Raw genomic sequence first — 21,629 nt, 5'->3', positions numbered from 1 at the left:
CCGATTCTGTTCATAACTTTTATTAACAGAATTTCTAGGCGCAGCCAAGGCGTTGAGGGGATCCGTTTTGTTGGTCTTAGGATTGCGTCTCTGCTATTCGCGGATGACGTGGTCCTATTGGCTTCAGTAGGGCGTGATCTACAGCTCTCACTAGAGCGGTTCGCAGCCGAGTGTGAAGCAGCCGGGATGAGAATCAGTGCCTCCAAATTTGAGACCATGGTCTTGAGCCGAAAAAGGGAAGAGTGCCTTCTCTGGGTTGGGGTGGATTTGCTACCCCTAGTGGAGGAGTTTAAGTATCTTGGGGTCTTGTTCACGAATGAGGGAAAGATGGAGTGGGAGATTGACAGGCGGATTGGTGCGGCATCTGCTGTGAAGCGGGCGCTGTACCGGTCCGTTGTGGTGAAGAGAGAGCTGAGCCAAAAGGTGAAGCTCTCAATTTACCGGTCGATCTACGTTCCTACCCTCATCTATGGTCACGAGCTTTGGCTCGTGACCGAAAGAACGAGATCCCGGATACAAGCGGCTGAAATGAGTTTTCTCCGTAGTGTGTCTGGGCTCTCCCTTAGAGATAGGGTGAGGAGCTCAGTCATCCGGGGAGGACTCAGAGTAGAGCCGCTGCTCCTACACGTCGAGAGGAGCCAGTTGAGGTGCCTAGGGCATCTGTTTAGGATGCCTCCTGGACGCCTCCCTGGTGAGGTGTTCTGGGCACGTCCCACCGGGAGGAGGCCCAGGGGAAGACCCAGGACACGCTGGAGGGACTATGTCTCTCAGCTGGCCTGGGAACGCCTTGGGATTCCTCCTGAGGAGCTGGCCCAGGTGGCTGGGGAGAGGGACGTCTGGGCCTCCCTACTGAAGCTACTTACCCCGCGACCCGACCCCTGATAAGAGGAAGAAGATGGATGGATAAATGGATGGATGGATGGATGTTTTAGTTTTTGTTGTGATTGTGAGCGGAACAAAGACTTCTAAATACTTGTACTAACAGATAATGAGTTGTGCTACAGTGCCACCAACTGTCCTCACTACATCCACTGCAGGTTGCAATGTTTCCATCATCATAATCATCATCATCAGAGCCCAGGTGTCTGTCTGCTCTCAGCTCTTCTTTCTTTGTCTGGATTTTTACAAGTGGACCTGTCCAAATGTTGGACTGGTCCTTTCTCAGTGGAGGACAATGTGTGTGTGAGAGACATGTAATGTCCATGTTTGCTGCTGAAAGAGACTGATGGTCTGACCCCCCTCCTCCTTTCAGGGTGGAGCCTGCTGGAGTCCGATGGTTGACACCAGGTCTGAGGAAGTGTAAGTGTGTTTTTCATTTGATTCATGACAACAAAGCAGCTCACATTCAACCGTCTTCAGACTGTCCATCACTCATTCAGGAGTCATCATCAATAAATGATCAATAACTTCAGCTGGATTGTCTTTGTTCTCTCCATCAGATTCCTGTCAACTCACAATCGACACAAACACAGTGAACAAATATCTCAAACTGTCTGAAGACAACGGGAAGGTGACACATGTGAAGGAGCTTCAGTCATATCCTGATCATCCAGACAGATTTGATTACTGGCCTCAGCTGCTGTGTAGAGATGGTCTGACTGGTCGCTGTTACTGGGAGGTTGAGTGGAGAGGAAAAGTTGGTATATCAATGAGCTACAGAAGAATCCAGAGGAGAGGAGACATTAGAGACATTTTGTTTGGAAGGAATGATCAGTCCTGGAGTCTGAGATGTTCTGATTTCAATTGTTACTCTGTCTGGCACAATGACAGAGAATTACAAATCTCCTCCTCTTTCTATGGCTCCTCCACCTCCTCTTGCTCCTCACCTGTCTCTAACAGAGTAGCAGTGTATGTTGACTATGCAGCTGGTATTCTGTCCTTCTACAGAGTCTCCTCTGACTCACTGATCCACCTCCACACCATCAACACCACATTCACTGAACCTCTGCATCCTGGCTTTGGGTTCAGGTGGTCCAGTTCTGGTTCCTCAGTGATTTTGTGCTGAGGTGATTCTAAAGAGTCTCCTCCTCTCAGAGTCAGCACATCAGTCTCTTTCACTCAGAAACAAGTTTTCAGATTCATGGATTCAAGCTCTTTCTTTCTGAATTTTTTTTAAATGATTCCTTTGAAACTTCTTGCACTTCCTCATTGAATACTTTAAAGATGGAAAATGAGGTTATTCCATGATCCACATGTGTTTTTCTGTCTGTTTCAGACAGGAAAAGTGTCAAAGCTTCACACTGAATATCAGGGCCTTTATTCATGGAGATCCTCAGAGTCCTCTCAGAGGGCTGCCATCCAAGCTTAAAAAATCTTGAATACCTGAACATTAGGAGCCTAGTGTCAACGTCTGATCAGCTGACTCTAACAAACTCTAAGTCAGACTTCTTGTGATCATCAGAAATGTGGCTTCAGCCATCAACTCCTGCTAACATCTTTATTATTCCTGAATACCAGTGTTTCAGACGAGACAGACCTGAGGGCAGGAGTGGTGGGGTATTGGTCTATATTGAAATGGCAAACAGTCTTGAATATGTTGCTTTAAAATTGATTCTGTCACCACAAATGTCCTTTTTAATTATAGAACTTAATAGACCTCCAACTGCAAAGGACACTTTTGTTGATCATCTTAATCTCATCTTAAAGTAATGCAGCAGTAAAGAAGTCATCCATTTAGGCGACATTAACCAAAACTGGGAAGATCGGGGAAAAGAAGAAAAAACTTAAAACCATAACTGACACATATAGGTTTCAGAAATGAATAAAAGGTACAACTAGGATAACAAAATCCTCCAGCACACAAATTTATCAATTTTTTTCAAACATGCCTGAAAGGGTCACTAAAAAATAACATCTCATCACTGGTCTATCTTATCATAATTTAACTGTTTTGGCAAGGAAATTAACTTCTAAATAGTTTAAATATATCTCAAATCAGAATAACCTTTTTTTATTCTTCAATGTAATAAGGAATTATTTGATCAGCAAATAAATAATATCGACTGGGATGATATATTATCCTCTGATCATTTGGAGTGTGCTCGTGATATATTAAAGAATTATTTTTGTTCTTTGACAATGTATTTTGGGAAAAACTGGTTAGTTTTAAACTAAGAGCAACATATATGCTTGTGCCTGTTATTATGTTGCTCACATAAAACTAAGAATAACATGTGTTATTTTGCTTTAACTTGTTTTAATTTGTGGTGGGAACCTATGACAATGTGTTGTGGGAAAGACTGAATCTGTATTCTGAGTTCGCAATGTTATTTTGCTTCACACACTGCTGAGATGCTGGGAACGGTTTTTGTTTTGGAAACATGTTATGTGTATAAAAAAAAGGGAACCACCCTCAGTCAATGAAGTCTGCCGTGGGTTGTGTGGACGTCCCGCCGCGTGGATTGTACTCTAACCGGACTGACCGACTTCCCAGTCCTATACCATGGTAAGAGATGGAACATCACGCCTGTTTGAAAGCTTGTCGGCTTTGACGCTTGCTACTTTGCTATATCCTGTGGGGGATAATGAAGGACATAGTTATCCTAGCAGGAATAGTGTTCAAGAAGTGCTTGCTGTTTTGTGTTGCTGTATTCTGTGGGGAATAATAAGTATAGGCACTATTATCCTAATAGAAATAGTGTTTGTGTTTTTATTTGTGTCTTGCCGATCTCTTCCGGACCTGAATAAAAATTTCATAAAACATTTTGCCGTTGTCGGCAGGATTGATAAGAGACTGCAATATACAAATATGGAAGTGAAGATAGTCCCGAGGTGGGAACAGCTTCTTTTTAAGGAGATAGCACTGTGTTTGCGCGATAGTGGAAGAAGACCGGAACCGTGGGTTGTTCCGCTGCAGGCAGCGTGACCCAAAGACTTATTGGCAGTGTTGCAGAAAATTTAAGTGCAAAAAAAAAAGGCTCCGGTGGCCGAATTGCAGTGGTGTTTGTGGATCTGTGCCACTGCATGCAAACAACAGTATGAAGCCGGCCAACAATTAAAAACTCAGCAGTTAAAAGACAAGCAGGAAATGATAGAGCTGCAATCTGCTGAGTCGCTGTGTCGACAGCATCTGAAAATGTTGAGTAACCAGCTGGAACAGATAACTAGTGTTGCAGGAAAGCTGTAGCTAGGGTGTATGTGGTAACAAGAAAGAAACAAAAAAGTTCCGTAGGAAAAAAGCGCAAGCTGTTTGTCTGATATGTTGTCTTTGTCATATCTTGTCGGTTAAAATGGGTTCATTGTGTGTATGAGTAAAGGAGTGTGCTTGAATCCGCGGAGTGTGTGTGTAAATGGGACTTTGTGTGTGAATCCGTGCGTGTAGATTTATGCGTATTAGGGAGTTGAGAACAGTTCCGGAGCGTAAGAGACTTTTGGTGGAAAATTACTGGAGTTTTAAGTTAACTCTCGAGAAACAAGTAAAAGTGTTCAGCATGGAGGGAGCATTTAATCAGGATATTTGTGAAAATCAATAGGATTGTGCAGCATGGATATCAGTGGGAGGACAAATTGAAGTTTTTATGGCTTTTTTTCCCTCCCCTACCGCCTCCCCCCTTCCCCAAGGCAGTTATATTGAAAAAAAAATGGGTATTATGGTGAGATTTTGTTAAAATGTTTAGTAAAACATTAAATTAAGCACAGGAGACAGGTTAGAAGTTAGGAAAAGTTGCTGGATTGTTGGCAGAGAATTAGACATTTGTTTGAAACATTAAAAAAAGAATAGAACTGCTCTACAGCATTATCAATCAGCCATGCTTACTGTGATGCTGGGAGCTCCAGATGCCCCGATGAAAATTATTAAAACTAGAATTATGGAGCTGCGGAATATGGGAAAATGGGGCGAGCGAGAGGAACGCAGACCACAATGTCAACAAACTTAGGTTTGCGGGCCGCGAACAGACCAGGAGAAATGAACAGGGTCCGTCATGTTTTATGTTGTGGAAGGCACCGATAAATGCTGGGGTGCCTGCAGCAGAGAGATTAATGGGTTATCTGCTGCTGAGTTGAAACAAAGATGTCAAAAGAAAGGCATAAAAGTTAACTGTGCAGGATTTAGTGCTGGGCTGAATCCATTAAATCCTTTTGCTCAGATGTTGCGAGAGGCGATTCATCCAACACATGAGTTGTTTTGTTTTTGCTACTTTTGTTAAAAAAAATAGATAAAGTGTTTTAAACCTTTTATCGAGGTTGTTTAAAAGGTTTTGGAAAATTTAGAACAAAGAAGTTTGAAAAAAAATTTGAAAAGACATTAAGGAGAAAGTGCAGTCAACACCAGTACAGGGGCGTTGATTTGAAAACAGATAACAATAAAACAGCCATCTAGCAGTGTGAATCATGTCAACATCAGAAAAAGGACAGTAACGACAGGTGGAATGGATTTATCACATTCCATATTACCCGCAAGGTGCTGGGCTGATTGTGAGAATTAATGGACTGTTGAAAGAATCCTTTAAAAAAATATGCCTGAAAAAGAAAATTTTATTTGGGAAGAAGCACAGCAAAGAGCATTAGATTTGGTTAAGAAAGCCATACAACAAGCTGTGTCATTGGGAAGGATGATGTCCGGGCCTGTGGAGTTGCAGGTCTCAGCTGTTAATGACAATACAAGCTAAAGTGATTGATGGGGATTATCAAGGAGAAAATCCCTGGTAATTGAGAAAGAAGAAAAACTAGCACAACTGCTAGTGAAACCTTGTGAAATGACAGAGGTTCAAGGGGTGGCTGCCCCCACTAACATCACTGTAAGAGGAACAGGGGGGTTTGGCTCAACAGATAAACCAGGAGCCAAAGTTTGGGTGAGACAGGAAAATGGTCCACCTAGACCAGCTGAAATCATTTCACAAGGGAATGATGCAACAGTGTCAGTATTTTACTCAGGGGAGGAAAAAATAGATAAATGTTATGTAAGATAAACTAATCAAATTATTTTGTCTTATAGCAGTACTAATTTTGATTTCAGATCCATGTTTCCGTGGGATCTTCTGATTGGACGACCCGAGGGACAGCGCGATGGCGGACGTCCCAAACCATGGGAGGCACCACAGGGCTGGTGCAGGATTTGGGGCCACCATCCTCCGTGTCCTCGCTGCCATGGTCCTGCTGGCACACCTCTGTTGGGCAGAAGCACCAGGCCGGATCCTGAAAGAAGTGGTTCAGCCATATCAACTGTGATAGCAGGACAGCATGCGTGACGGAATCCAGGATGACTACACATGCTCAAGTGCATGTTCAGTGGTGGAGAAAGTACTCATACAATGTACTTAAGTAAAAGTACAAATACACAGACAAAAATTTACTCAAGTAAAAGTCAAAGTACCACATTATTATTTTACTTAAGTAAAAGTAAGAAAGTACAAGCTTTTAAAACTACTTAAGTATTAAAAGTAAAAGTACTTTCCAACCATAATACCTAACGGCTTATATAATGTCATTAAGTGTACCTATCGTATTTAGTTTTAATAAATCAGTAATGTACCATTTTAATGAGCAATGCTGCAGATAAAGCATGTTTTTATTGTGTTTACCCCCTGTGACTGTTTAGATTTAGATATTTCATTCTAAGCATCAGAATTCCAGGGATCGATATTGATAGCGTTTAGCAACTTAACTTACCTCAATATGTTTTTTCAAATTTGATGGTGAATTTTTGAAAGATAGAATTTCATGCTTTCCGGGAAGGCAAAGGCGGCATTGGAATCTCCAGGAAGCGTTTTTTGACCCAGTTATTTCAAAGAAATCTTTTAAATAAGGCCATGGGTGGGGCAGGTCTTCTGGAGAATGACTATCCTTGGACTCCATTCTGGGAGTTAATGATTCTGCAGGTCCTGCGTACTGTGCTGCTCTTCTTGAGGGAGGGCCTAATGGTTATTTCCCGCTTTGGATTGGTTCAGCGGACTGATTCTGCTCTCGCCATTGGATACTTTAAAACTAACGAACAAATCAAAAAACCGAAATGCGTCTTGGATGTAACGAGTAACGAAACGCTGTATAGAAATGTAGTGAAGTAGAAAGTACAGATACTTACTGTTAAATGTAGTGGAGTAAAAGTAGAAAGTATCCATTATTAAATCTACTTAAGTAAAGTACAGATACACGGAAATTGTACTTAAGTACAGTAACAAAGTACTTGTACTTCGTTACTTCCAACCACTGTGCATGTTCTAGAATGAAAATTAAATATTGTTTTGCAAAATCCTGCCCCCACCGCCCCCACACTTGACCAAGCAGTTCAACACGGCATGAGTCAGGATCAGCAGGTGTTAGACATCCCTGAACAGACTCAGGAAACTGATGCACCCCGTATTGAGCGTGAACGTTTCAATGTTACAGAAATAAGACGTCCTTTCAGCGTGATTGCCCCGTGCCCCGATGACATTCCTGATCTTACAGAATTCTATACACAGGTATTTAATATACTCATCGAGCTCGCTCACTCTGCTAGACACTTAGCAGCTCGTAACAATATTGTCCAGTAAGAATTAAGCGGGGAAGGATTCTCTCGTCATCGTTCAAGTACATGATGAACGTGATTCAATTCTGCCAGCATTTCAGGAATTTTTAGAGGAGCTTATACAGTCCAACACTGAGCTTCCAGCACATCACAACTTAGAATTGATTCTTCAGGTCGTGAAAACCCTACAGGCGGGCAAAATGTAAAACTGTAAAAACAACGGACTGCCAGCTGATTCATAAAAAGAAACAACACCTGTATATCGTTGGCAACTGTTCTAATCACCTTTGTTTTTCAACCAGTCTAGCACATGTCTTTGATCCAGCTTTTACAGATGCGGAAGCCGTGCATCAAGCCAGAGAGTGGCAGGTTATGGCAGGTCTGACTGAGCAAACCCCCGTGAGTTTCAGCGATAGGATAGTGAACAGGAAAATTGTCGTGTTCTATAAAAACGATGGGGAAGCATTGTTTTGTAAATTCGAGACCGACTTTCCTGATCGCTCAAATCCTCTTTTTCTGTTTTTGTTCAGAAAACATTATTATGGGATAAAAAGCCTGAGAGGTTTCACCGGTGTGACGCACATCTGCACTTACTGCTTTAATGGTTTCGTAACATTACCACGCATAACTGTAAGGGCCGCTGTTCCGTATGCCACGATCTCAGGTAGCTGTAATATCCAAGAGTACCGCCCTGTACACTGTGCAGATTGTAACCGGGTCTGTCGTAATTCAATGTGCTTTGATAAACAGAGACCCTCATGAGAAACCTAAACTCGGGAAGCCTGTAAATAATTGTGAGACAGCTAAATTTTGTCCTGTGTGTAAAAAAGTATATCATCCGTCCACAGGCAGAGAGAGTAATCATCATGACTGCTCGATAAGATTCACGGTCTGTCGTGAGAAAGTGCCTCACGGTGCTGATGTAATGTTAGTCGAGCATCAATGCTACATTCAACCTACTGTCAACGATCGTGACATCAGTGATAAACTGTTTCCCGTCTGTACCAAAACATTGAAAGGACATGTTTGGCAACGCGTCCATTCAGTGGCTAGAATGGTTTAGCTCAGGAAAGGGGCATAGACATTCAGCATACGCTAAACACAGGAAAACGAAACTGGCCCTTAATACGTGGACAATTATGCACAAGTGAATGGCATCAAAATTGTGTTTGAGTTCAATGGGTGTTTTTTTCACAGCTGTCCCACCTGCTTTCCACCCAACCACACCTGTCCTCTCAGGGGCGTTTGCTTATAAGCGCTCTACTCAGCTACCATAGAGAGAGCCAGGTTATTGCAGTCAGTTTGTGGCATGCAATTACAGGTTATGGGGGAACACGATTGGACCAAAATGAAAGCGTTGCACTTGGGTCTCAAAAGGTTTCTGGAGCATTTCAACGCACCGGAGCCTCTCTCCCTGCGAGAAGCGTTATACGGCAGCAGGACGTGTGCTCTGAGCCTGAGGTACATCGCTGTACCCATACGTGAATTCCAACTTCCCCCACCCCCTGGGTCATTCCACGATAATTTGCATGGATTTTGATGACCCCCGCAACTACTATGGGTTCATCAGAGCAACGGTGTACCCTGCCATGGGCCTACTTTTTTCCTGTTTTGCCGTACAGGACGTCTTTCAGTAAACAGGTGTTCAATCTCTGCCATGCTTGCGCTGAAATTAACTACCAGACAGGTCCCTGCAACCACTTTGATCAAGAGAGAGCCAGTTTTGCAAAGCTTTAGAATATGTTTACCGCGTTGCAAAAATCACAGAGGTTCGGCATTTTTGGAAACAAAGCAGTTCAATCTTTAAACCATATATCCACACCTTTCCCAAGGGTAAGCAGGAAGCTTCAGGCTTCCCGGCTGAAGTGACGGATGAGGAGAGCAGGTTACAGTATGTAGAAGACTACAAGCAGAACATCCAGCTGAATGTGGACAACATCAAGGTGAATCCGGCTAAAAGACAGGTGGCTAAACTGTGTCTGAACAGTTTTTGGGGGAAATTTGCAAAGAGAAATGATTTGGCTCAAACTACCATTGTGACTGAGCCTGATGACTTTTTCAACTTTCTGTTCTCAGGTAAATACAGTCAGCTACTTTCACTTTCTGACCGATGAAACGTGCATGGTTGATTTGGAATACAACAAGCGGTGCATCTCTCCACCCAACAAGGTGAATAATGTGTTTATCGCAACGTTCACCATGGTGCACGCCCATCTGAAACTGTACACCTGTCTCGCAAGACTTCAGCATCAAGATTTGTACATAGACACAGGATCTGTGTCTATGTACAAAACTGTTCTGATCTACGTTGTTAAACCGTTATACCTTCCCAATTGCTCAGAGGGAAGAAAAGAAACGAAGAGAGACATTGCTTCGTTATTGGTGGAACAGGATTTAAAACGGTAGCAAATGCTTGTACATGTGAAATTACACAATTTGGTTATAACCCGAGAAAAAACAAATTTTCTCACCATCAAGATTGGTTGTGCATAAAAGAATAAAATAATTTAAAGTAATGTGTGTGTGAGTGTGTTGGGGGGGGGGGGGGGGGGGGGCTCATTGTTTAACCTGAGGGGGTCATAAATAAATTTTGACAAAAAGGTTCTCATATCATTTTTTCACTACAACGAAATGCGCTGCTTTGGCAATCCTGCTCTGGAAGTGTTTTTCTACGTCACTGGTGTCAAACTGCAATGCGCCAGAACAGACAGAGAAAAATTCAGCACTGCACAGTGTTTCATTTTAGACAGTTTTATAAATAAAATAAAATAAACAAGCTTTAGAGAAGACAAACATGGCGGTTCTGGCCAGGGGCACACAGGCAGATGCTTTTGACAGCTCTGTGCAGGTGTACGTACTCTGGAAAGGTGATCTGTGGCGTGTGTGCTGACGGATACCGAGGGCTTGACAAAGTTTGTGGTTTTGAGAACAGTCCAGGTTGTTACCAGAAAGCTGAAAGCCAAATATATCTGACAAAGGCAAGAACAGGAAAAACAAGTATCTGGTGGGAGATGACAAGCTGGCAAAAAGGAACACTGGACATTTAATAAGAGGTGGTTTTTGATAGTCTGGCAGCATGAGGCTGTGGAATGTCACTATATAAAAACAGGTGAAGAGATGCAGGCTGTTCCCTTAAGGAGCTGCTAGCTTTGGATCACAGGTGCAGAAAGTGAACTTAATGAACATGAAGCAGGGAGTGACAGACAGACAGAATCAAACACAAACTGATGATCAACCATGAGGTTGATCACAGATTCACTGATGCTATGGTAGAGAAGCTGTGCTACAAAATTCAGAGCAAACTACCAACATCTTTTTATGCAGGCTGATCAAGAAGTGAAGCACATCATTGTCAAGAAAGGAAACACTGCCTCTATTATAAAGGAAGAGACGTGTTTGGAGCTACTTATAGAGCAAAAAAGTGTTCAACCATTTTCTCTGACCTATCACATTCTTTGACTCTAGAGGGCGCTGTTTCATTGACCACTCCATAAATCCTGAAAGGATTCATCATTAATAGTGGCATTAATGATTAATAAAACATTGTTTTATTAATCATTAATTAATAAAACAATGACATTAGACATTATGAGATTACAGATGCTGAAGCTGCTGAAAGCGGTTACAGGCAAATAATAACTCACTAATGGTGAATGTCACAGATGTGGCATACAAAAACAAATGGACAGTAATCTTGGGGCAGCATGTTCATGTGGATAAACCTCAGAGTCTATGCTATTTAACAACCTGACAGATTACTCCCAGTGGAAACACGTTATGCTCCAGCAGGGCGTCGTTGCTGATCTATATTTAAGCTGATGTGACCGACAGTCTGGGACACTCGCTTCTTAATTTTACGGATTCCACAGATTCTGATGGGTTCTCAGAAAATATGTTACTCTGGACTCTAGTGACAACACCATTGCTTCTTTATCAGCCATGTCTCTGATGCCCTCAAAACATGTAACAGTCTATTAAAGGTCTTTCTGTTAAACTTAGAACAGCAGCAGTCTTCAAAACACAATTGAACAGCAACAATGCCCACATTGATGATTATAAATTTACTAATAAAGTTAATATTCACCATGGTAAATGATGCGCTAATGCTTTTGTGAAACTGTGTCAAGGCCAAATTTAGCCAAGAAATCTGGAAAATCTTAACCCACATTGCCTGCTGGCGGTGGTCAGAGGCCCCGGTGGCGCTGGTGCATGGCAGCCTCACCTCTGTCAGTCTGCCCCAGGGCAGCTGTAGCTACTAACATAGCTCACCACCGCCGGGGTGTGAATGGGTGAATGACTAAAACCTGTAATGTGAAGCGCTTTGGAGGTCATCAAGACTAGTTAAAGTGCTATACAAGTAAAAGCCATTTACCATTATCTTAGTTTTGGGAAACTTCCCTCAGCTCTCTTAAAAAACAATGTATTGTTATTCTGTTTACAACTAAACAGAATAACAGGAGAAATAAAAATAAAATGCTTCTGGCTACAACGGTTGCTAAACAACCCAAAAATCAGCTACAATAGATTGTTGTGGAGGCTCTAGATATTAAACCCTAAACAGTCTCAGTATGTGGAGCAGTCGTGCTTTCAGTATCCTTGCTGCTCATCTCCTGATTGTCTGATGCTTTACAAGAACAGAGTGAAGCCAGAAACTTATCCAGGAAGCTTTTACGACTTAACAAATAAAGAATTGGGTCTGCAAGGGGACTAAGATAAATACAAACTGGGAACAGTATATAAAGAATTGAACTTCTTTCATGTAACAGAAAAAAAACAATGATGGGCAGGAAAAGCAGAGAGTAAATTAGCAGCACCACAACCTGAATGGCTACAATTCGTCTTTTTTCTTCTGCTGGGACACTGAGGGCTCCAGACAGAGCTTTAATAGTCCCAACAAAGAAGAAGATGAAGAAGAGAAAGGGCAGAAGAAGAAAATATGGTATGATGATGAGAAACATCCGAGGATTAGTAGCCAGAAGCAGAATTATTGGAATCATAAGAGGAAGAGTCCAGACCACAGCACAGACCACCACATAGGTCTTGATGTTTCTCCTGAATCTGTACCACAGTGGCTTGGCGATGACCAAATACCTGTAATAACAGATGGAGCTGTTTAGTCCATGGAGACTATCAGGTGCTGAATAACAGGATTATACGAGACAATAAAGAAGCTTAAAGGGAAACACATAGTTACCTTTCCAAGGAGATACAGGCCATGAATCCAACACTGGCTATTAAACCAAAATACATGATACCACCGGCGAGTCCAGGATTAAATGAATTTATAATTCTGCCGCTGAACTGAATGAGATCAGAAAAGAGAAGGTTGATGACGTAGACTGGGACACCATGATCCTTTTTCACCTGCAACTAAGACAACAGAGAAAAAAGTAACTAATGACACCAGAATATTATTAACATGTAAAATGTTTCCTGTTTTAAACATTTCAGTCATTTCTAAAGGTAAGAAAAGGTAAACTTACACCTGAAATGAGAGAGAACCATTATTTAAAGAGCAGACACAAAGTCAAACAGTTCATTCATTGTTGATCAGGTTTAAGTTATTTTGTCTCACCTGTAGAAAAACTGCAACTATCACTATTAGAGTCAAAGGAAGTCCAATGCCAATGCTGATCGGGTCCAGCCATGTTTGGATTTGTTGAACCATTTTAATGCCACTGTTATCATCACTATGGTTTCTCTGAGTGGTGTTCATGCTCTCGCTGATGTTGAAGCTTTTATCAAAGCTGTTTTCCTCTGATGTCCAGTTGAAGTTCATCTCTTCTGTCCTTCAGTGTTGAACCAGAACTTTGAAGACAGTGGTGTCTGTAAACAGAAGTGATGATGGTTGGGGAAATCTTAAGAGAAAACATGTCTGATGGTTTTACATGTAGCAGATAGAAAATCTGAATGTGTCATGTTCTTGGCACTGAAGCCTGGTCTGATCATTCATTTCACACACCTGCTTTGCACCCCCAGTTCTTTTTGCTCTCTCATCTGATCCACCTGCGTTTGTCTTCATAAAACAAGCTTTCAGACCAGACATCAGTGCCAGATTATTTCAAGCCATTGATTAGATTTATTCCAGTGTTCTTTTGATTCTGATTTCCTTATCCTGACCAGTTTGCCTTCTGACCTCTGAGCCTGCCTGACCCCTCTGACCTGATTGCCTGATCCGTTTTTCTGACTTCTGCTTGACCTGACCTCTGAGCCTGCCTGTCCTCAGCCAAGCTGTTAGCCTGTTTGTGAACCACACCTGGAACTGTGACCTGACCTCATCTTGGATCATCCCCGGCGCTTTTTAGACATCTGACCACCTGACTCTGACCTAGGATCCCGTCCCCGACAGGGGACCGTAACTTTCCAACCTGAAATAACCTAACGTGGCCTTTCAGTGTTTTATGGATCTACTGGTTTGTGTCAACTAATGGCCACGCTTGGCTTCAGGTTCTCTTCTGAACTGATTTGGATGAAATAAACATTTTATTGGGACCGTTTTAATCTCAGTTGTTACAGCAGGTAATTAGTTTCTTATAAGTCATTCGGATGATTTGTAGTTTATGTAAATATGTATCAGCTCCTGATTCTTTTTCTATACTACAGGGGTCGGGAACCTTTTTGACTTAGAGAGCCATGAAAGCAAAATATCTGGAAATTTATTTCAGTGAGAGCCAATAGGGTAGTTCACGTGTGACGTCAGGTGCGATGTCCGCGCTACTTCCGGTTCCCGCTTGTAGGCAAACACAGGACTGTTCTCGCATTAAATCATTACAAAACGGGTGAATTAGAGCGTGCTTTTAGTTAGTTTATTTTTGGAATCTAAACAATGCCTACGACTTGTTGTGCTCCCGGTTGCACAGAAAGGCATTCCAAATCGTTGGATGTATGTTTCTTTCGTTTACCGAAGGAGGAAGGACGAAGAAAGACAAAAGAAATGGATATTTTCAATGAAGAAGGACCCAGGCACACGATCCCAGTCGACTGGGGGAGCCATTATACCCCGACAGAATTTGCAGTCTACACTTCATCTCTGGTAAATACAACTTAATTTTGCACTAGTCATTGTTCTACTGAAATAGCGATGGAGGGGAGGTGGCGATCGCTAGACGGGGCCGGGAGAAGCAGAGCCGCAGACTGCAGCACCTGCTGCTGCTGCAGTCTGCGGCTCTGCTTCTCTCGGCGGCTCCATTACGCCCCCGTTCACGCGCGCTAGTACTTCTGTGTTTACGCTGCAACGTCGCCGACACCTCCACCCATTTTAATAAGACAAAAAACACCTAAATAATCCTTTGTGAACAATTTTTTAACCTACCGTGCGGGTCTTCCTCTCTGCTGAGAAGCGGTCTGTGTCCGTGAACATTAATCCATCCATCCATTCTCTGACCCGCGGGGGTTTCTGGTGCCTATTTCGCGATATCAACCATCAACTTACTCTTAAGGGGGCGATGTGGCACAGAGGTTAGGGAGTCTGTCTTGCAATTGGCGGGTTGCCGGTTCGATTCCCTGCTCTGTCTGTGTCTGTCGTTGTGTCCTTGGGCAAGACACTTAACCCGCATTGCCTGCTGGCGGTGGTCAGAGGGACCGGTGGCGCCGGTGCATGGCAGCCTCACCTCTGTCAGTCTGCCCCAGGGCAGCTGTGGCTACTAACATAGCTCACCACCATCAGGGTGTGAATGTGTGTGTGAATGGGTGAATGACTGAACTGTAGTGTAAAGCGCTTTGGAGGTCGTCAAGACTAGTTAAAGCGCTATACAAGTACAAGCCATTTACCATTTACCATTTAAAACAATCTTGTGATCCATCCATCCATCCATTTTCCAAACCGCTTAATCCCTCATGGGGTCGCGGGGGTTGCTGGTGCCTATCTCCAGCGTTCACCGGGCGAGAGGCGGGGTCAATCTTGTGATACGTTATCTAAAGAAGAAAAATACGTCGAGAACTCGTCGTTTCCTTTGTTTGCGCCCGCCTTCTGCCTTCCATTCCGGCGCGCATGCGCGAAAAACCCGGATGAAAACAATAGCGGTGATATTTTGTTTTATCTGCGAGCCAGATGAAATTATCAAAAGAGCCACAACTGGCTCGCGAGCCATACGTTCCCGACCCCTGCTATAATACATCTGTCTCATTTTTAGTCTGAAATAAAATGTCTTGAATTAATGAAAACATTAGTCTGCCAAGTTCAAAAATCATTATTTTGCAAATCAATTCATTCATAAACAGTGAGGAGTTTACAACTCAACTTGTAGATTATTAATACATGTTTTTCGTGTAAGAGAAATAAAGCTTTCATTATCATTATGTTTGTAGACGGGACTTCCTGTTTGCGGTAAGGCGTATTGTGCTGTAACATCTGTTTCCAAACATAAGCACTTTTAAAACATTTTCTGTGGCTGCTAATCATGTTTGGGAACTCCTCGTGTTTCACACGGTTTGTTCTATGGCGCAATAATAGGGCGCTAGCCTAGCATTTGGCCTACCGTTAGCCAAGCCTTAGCCTCATAATGGCTTCTCCGTCTCTGACTAAGTCTCCTATCTGCTGCTCTCTGTGTCAAATGTTCAGTTATTCATCTGCCTCCTTTAGTGATAATGGTACATGTAATAAATGTAGTGTTTTTGTAGCTTTGGAGGCGAGGGTGTCGGAATTGGAGACCCGGCTCCGTGCTGTTGAAAAACCAGCTGATAGCCGCTCCTTTGCTAGCGCTGAGCCACATAGAGTAACTTCACGTAGCGAACCAACAGCAGCAGCACCCGAGCAGCCGGGTAAGCAGGCCGGCTGGGTGATGGTTCGTAGGAAGCATAGCTCTGGATCCCAGCCCCCAGATCACCACCAACCCGTCTGCGTTTCTGATAAATTTTCACCTCTCAGCAACACACCCGCTGAGGAGCCGACCCTGATTATTGGGAGCTCAATAGTCAGAAACGTGGCACTAGAGACACCAGGGACCATAGTTAAATGCCTGCCAGGGGCCAGAACGGGCGACATAGAATCTTACCTAAAACTGCTGGCTAAGGATAAGTGTAAATACAGTAAGATTGTTATTCACGCTGGCGGTAATGACACCCGGTCACGCCGATCAGAGGTCACCAAAGTTGGTGTTGCTTCGGTGTGTGAGTTTGCTAAAACTATGTCAGACTCCGTAATTTTCTCTGGTCCCTGCCTGATCTGACCAGTGATGACATGTTTAGCCGCATGTCATCATTCAACCGCTGGTTGTCTAGGTGGTGTCCTGAAAACGACGTGGGCTACATTGATAACTGGCAAACTTTCTGGGGAAAACCTGGTCTGATCAGGAGAGACGGCATCCATCCTACTTTGGATGGTGCTGCTCTTCTTTCTAGAAATCTGGCCGGATTTATTAGTTCTCCTAAATGCTGACAACCCAGGGTCCAGACCAGGAAGCAGAGCCGTAGTTTAACACACCTCTCTGCAGCTTCTGTACTGTTACCCACCCATTACCCTATTGAGACGGGGTCTTTCCCACGGCCAAAACTTAACAGATCAAAAACTGATCTGAAAGGAACAAATCATAAAAATCTAATAAAAATCAATACGGATCACTTTGAACCAAAAAATAAAAGAATTAAATGTGGTCTATTAAATATTAGGTCTCTCCCCCCAAAGACTTTGTTAGTTAATGAATTGATTTCTGATAATCACATTGATTTATTTTGTCTCACAGAAACCTGGCTACAAGAGGACTATGTTAGTATAAATGAGTCAACTCCCTCCAGTTATTTAATTTTCCACATACCCAGATCTAGGGGAAGAGGGGGAGGAATAGCAACTATCTTTGAGACATACCCAATTAATAACTACAGTTCTTTTGAACATTTAACCCTCAGTTTTGTCAGGGTGCTGTCTGTTTGCTCTGGTTCTGGGTCTTTTCCGACAGGTGGTGTTGGTGTCTGTGGGGGCATGCCCCACACCTGCGGCTCGTCAGGAGCAGATTCCGCTGGCTTCTTAAGCAGTGCAGAAACAGTCGGAAGATGCCAGAGCCTTAAACCAGTCGTGGTACGACGTGGCCTGTGACCAGTCCCGGATTTTCGTATTGTGAGTTTTTGTTCTTTTACCTTGGACTAATTTTGGCTCTTCTGTTTTTGTCACAGTTTTGTGTGCTTGGATGCACTTACCTGGCCTGGAGTTTTGATGAGGAGTTGTTCAGTGGAAGCCCTGTGCTCAGATTTGCTCTGGCGTTCCCCCTCAAACTTCCTAGGACGTACCTAGTCGGGGTGAGGTCTCCTCTCCCGGATTCCACTGGCACCCTCAGCTTTCTGTACTCTGGTTAATCCGTCTGTCACTCCTGCCTGTGGAGGTTGCCTCGGGTCTCTCGCCAGTTTCCACCAGCCGCCCTCCAGTCACCATCCTCATATCAGAGTAGACACTAGTTCCCTCGGTGCTTACTCTTCCCAGCTCAGAAAATGGCGCTCTACACACCAAGAGGAATCCTACCTAATCTGGAAAGACAGTCTATTGTTGTAAAAAAAAGACCCTTCGCAGACTTAGAGCAGCATATTTTTCATCATTAAATGAAGAGAATAAAAATAATCCTATATTTCTCTTTAGTACGGTTGCTAAACTTACCCAGAGCCACAGCTCTGTTGATCCATCCATTCCCTTAGCTCTTAGCAGTAATGACTTTATGGGATTCTGCATAAATAAAATTGATGCCATTAAAAAAATAATTGGCATCCTCCCAAACATGATTACCTCGTCCTCAGTAAGTGAGGCAGCATTGGAGGAACCTTTTGAACCTGCGCGGTGTTTGAACTGTTTAGAAGCAGTAGAGCTTTCTGAGCTATCTAAAATTTAACTTCATCTAAACCTTCTACCTGCATGGTAGACCCAATCCCAACCAAGTTGTTTATGGAGGTATTCCCTCTGATCAGTGGTCCTATTTTAGACATGATTAATCTATCCTTATGGATATGTACCACAGGCTTTTAAAGTAGCTGTTATTAAACATTTACTTAAGAAACCTTCTCTTGATCAAGATGAGTTAGTAAACTACAGACCTATATCTAATCTTCTTTTCTTATCTAAAATTCTTGAGAAAGTAGTTGCTGATCAACTATGTGAACATTTACAAAGTAATGACCTACTTGAGGAGTTTCAGTCAGGCTACAGAGCTCATCATAGCACTGAAACAGCTCTTGTGAAGGTCACTAATGATATTTTCATGGCCTCAGATAATAGACTTGTGTCTATACTTGTCCTGTTAGATCTCAGTGCTGCATTTGATACAGTTGATCACAATATTCTCCTACAAAGACTTGAGCATACTGTAGGGATTAAGGGGAAAGCATTAGGCTGGTTTAAATCTTATCTGTCGGACAGATTCCAGTTTGTTCATGTTAATAATAAATCCTCCTCAAACTCTAGGGTCACTTGTGGAGTACCACAGGGTTCAGTCCTTGGACCAATTCTCTTTACTATATATATGCTTCCGATCGGCAAAATTATCAGACAGCATGGCATTAATTTCCATTGTTATGCTGATGATACTCAGCTATATTTATCCATAAATCCTGATGAATCCAATCAATTACTTCGACTGCAGTCATGTCTTGATGACATCAAAAGCTGAATGACTAAATTTCCTGCATTTAAATTCTGCCAAGAAAGAAGTTCTTATTCAATCACTTAATCTGGATGGCATTAACTTGGCCTCTGGTAATAAAGTAAAAAATCTTGGTGTTATTTTTGACCAAGACATGTCATTTAAATCCCATATTAAACAGGTTTCCAGAGTTTCCTTTTTTCACCTCCGGAATATCGCCAAAATTAGAAACATTCTGTCCAGGAGTGATGCTGAAAAACTAGTCCATGCATTTGTTACTTCAAGGCTGGACTATTGTAATTCTTTACTATCAGGAAGTCCACAAAATGCAGTTCAAAGCCTTCAGCTGATCCAAAATGCTGCAGCAAGAGTTCTGATGAAAATCAACAAGAGGGATCATATTTCTCCAATTTTAGCTTCCCTTCATTGGCTTCCTGTTAAATCAAGAATAGAATTTAAAATTCTTCTTCTAACGTATAAAGCCCTTAATAATCAAACTCCATCATATATCAAAGCTCTGATTACCCCGTATGTTCCTAACAGAGCACTTCGCTCTCAGACTGCAGGTCTGCTGGTGGTTCCTAGAGTCTCTAAAAGTAGAATGGGAGGCAGATCCTTTAGCTATCAGGCTCCTCTCCTGTGGAACCAACTCCCAGTTTTGGTCCGTGAGGCAGACACCCTGTCTACTTTTAAGACTAGGCTTAAAACTTTTCTTTTTGACAAAACGTATAACTAGAGTGGCTCATGTTACTCTGAGCTACCTTTATAGTTTTACTGCTATAGGCTTAGGCTACTGGAGGATATCGGGGTCTAATTTTCTCACTCTACTGAGTTCTACTGTTCTTCAATTATGCATTACTTGTTGTCATTTCTGCTTAACTTTCTGTTCTCTCTTTTATCTTCATAGTAGGTACACCTGGTCTGGCGTTCTGTTAACTGTGACATCATCCAGAGAAGACAGATCACCCACTACTACCATCTAATGTAGAACAGATTACTAGATCAATGTGTGCTTCTGTGCTTTTTTGTCTCTCTTGTTGTGTCTCTGCTCTGTCTTCTGTAACCCTAGTGGGTCGAGGCAGATGACCGTTAATACTGAGCCCGGTTGTGCCGGAGGTTTTCCTTCCCGTTAATGGGGAGTTTTTCTTCCTACTGTCGCTTCATGCTTGCTCAGTATAAGGGATTGCAGCAAAGCCATGTACAATGCAGACGACTCTCCCTGTGGCTCTACCCTTCTCCAGGAGTGAATGCTGCTTGTCGGGATTTTGATGCAATCAACTGGTTTCCTTATATAGGACATTTTTGACCAATCTGTATAATCTGACCCAATCTGTATAATATGATTGAACTTGACTTTGTAAAGTGCCTTGAGATGACATGTTTCATGATTTGGCGCTATTTAAATAAAATTTAATTGAATTGAATATGTTACTGGAGCCCACAGAGAAAATGTAATTAAGACCTTGAAAGAACCCAGTACATATATCCTATTAAAAAGTGTTATTTAAGATAAGATAACATTAGCTAATCCTTTATTCATCCCACGACGGGGAAATTTATGGGATTAAAGCAACAGGCAGGTGCACACAACACAGACAGAATTACATAAGGATTGAAAGATATAAGAGGTGGATTAGGAAAAAAACACTGAACATTATTATTATTATTTAATTGTAATAGTAAAATAAAAAATCACAAACCTAAATTCAATAGATGGGTTAAAAATATCCAATATAAAATACAGAGATTTCCAGGGCATGAAGTATACAGTCAAGTTGACTTTTTTTGTGTGTGTGTGTGTGTGTGTGTGTGTGTGTGTGTGTGTGTGTGTGTGTGTGTGTGTGGGTGTGTGTGTATGTGTGGTGGCAGCAGGTGTAGAGGGGGGGCCCAAAAAGACTGCGTTGTCCCTGGCCCTGGCAAAGCTGTCAGCTGGCCTGGTGGTGCTAACACGCAGACCAGGAAAAGATTGTACAAATCCAGGGAATTATAGACCAATCACTTTAACATCTAACATATGCAAAATAATGGAGAAAATGATCAATGAAAGGTTAACATACTATAAGGAAAAGAAAGGATACATAGCTAAATACTAAAGTGGTTTCAGGAAAGGAAGAAAATGTGTTCTGCTCCTGCAGGGAGTCGTTGCTGATCTATATTTAAGCTGATGTGACTGACAGTCCAGGGCACTCGCTTCCTGATTTTACATTTTCCTGCATCGCCTGGTGATCAGTATAAGAGTCCAGTACTGAGCTGTACCATTTCTCCGACTTGTTTGGATTAAATATGTTCAAGAATAATTTCTGTCTCAAGAGTCATTTCCTACTAAAGATGTGAACAATAAAAGAAGAACGCTTCTCTTGGGTGAAGAAGTTGGAGGACCCCCTACTGGAGAGGGTGATCTCTACAAACATTAGATTTAATTACATTTTATTTATATAGCACCAAATACAATCATAAATACAATTGAAATAATTTAATGTAGGATACCTGATATGAAACAAAATTACATGTTCATGATAAAAGATATCAAATAACATAAAATTATTTCCCTTAACAGTCATGTCAACGTTCTTTCTGATTTGTATAGTTTTTCCTTTAGGGGTGTTGTGTATGATACATTAGGT

At 42.3% G+C, this 21,629-nt stretch overlaps 2 protein-coding genes across 2 annotated transcripts in view; one reads left to right on the top strand and one right to left on the bottom strand.

The window, feature by feature from the left end:
• The window catches only part of LOC118557112 (NACHT, LRR and PYD domains-containing protein 4-like), a 58,244-nt gene extending 55,147 nt beyond the window's left edge, over positions 1-3,097 (top strand). Inside the window, exons 8-9 of the mRNA XM_036126311.1 lie at positions 1,253-1,299; positions 1,440-3,097. Of these exons, the coding sequence (XP_035982204.1) occupies positions 1,253-1,299; positions 1,440-2,005 (613 nt within the window). The 3' untranslated portion in view covers positions 2,006-3,097. The remainder of the gene's footprint in view (positions 1-1,252; positions 1,300-1,439) is intronic.
• Positions 3,098-11,992: 8,895 nt separating this feature from the next.
• LOC118557023 (G-protein coupled receptor 4-like) lies at positions 11,993-13,238 on the bottom strand (the record flags this gene model as incomplete). The annotated part of the gene is made up of 3 exons (XM_036125891.1): positions 11,993-12,538; positions 12,642-12,811; positions 13,023-13,238. Coding segments are annotated over 3 exons (924 nt in total), but the record flags the coding sequence as incomplete, so codon positions are not given.
• Between the last annotated feature and the right edge of the window lie 8,391 nt (positions 13,239-21,629).

Source organism: Fundulus heteroclitus, chromosome 22 (assembly GCF_011125445.2).
Source record: "Fundulus heteroclitus isolate FHET01 chromosome 22, MU-UCD_Fhet_4.1, whole genome shotgun sequence".
In the NCBI taxonomy this organism is placed as follows: Eukaryota; Metazoa; Chordata; class Actinopteri; order Cyprinodontiformes; family Fundulidae; genus Fundulus; species Fundulus heteroclitus.
This window is presented reverse-complemented; position numbering and strand designations above follow the sequence as displayed.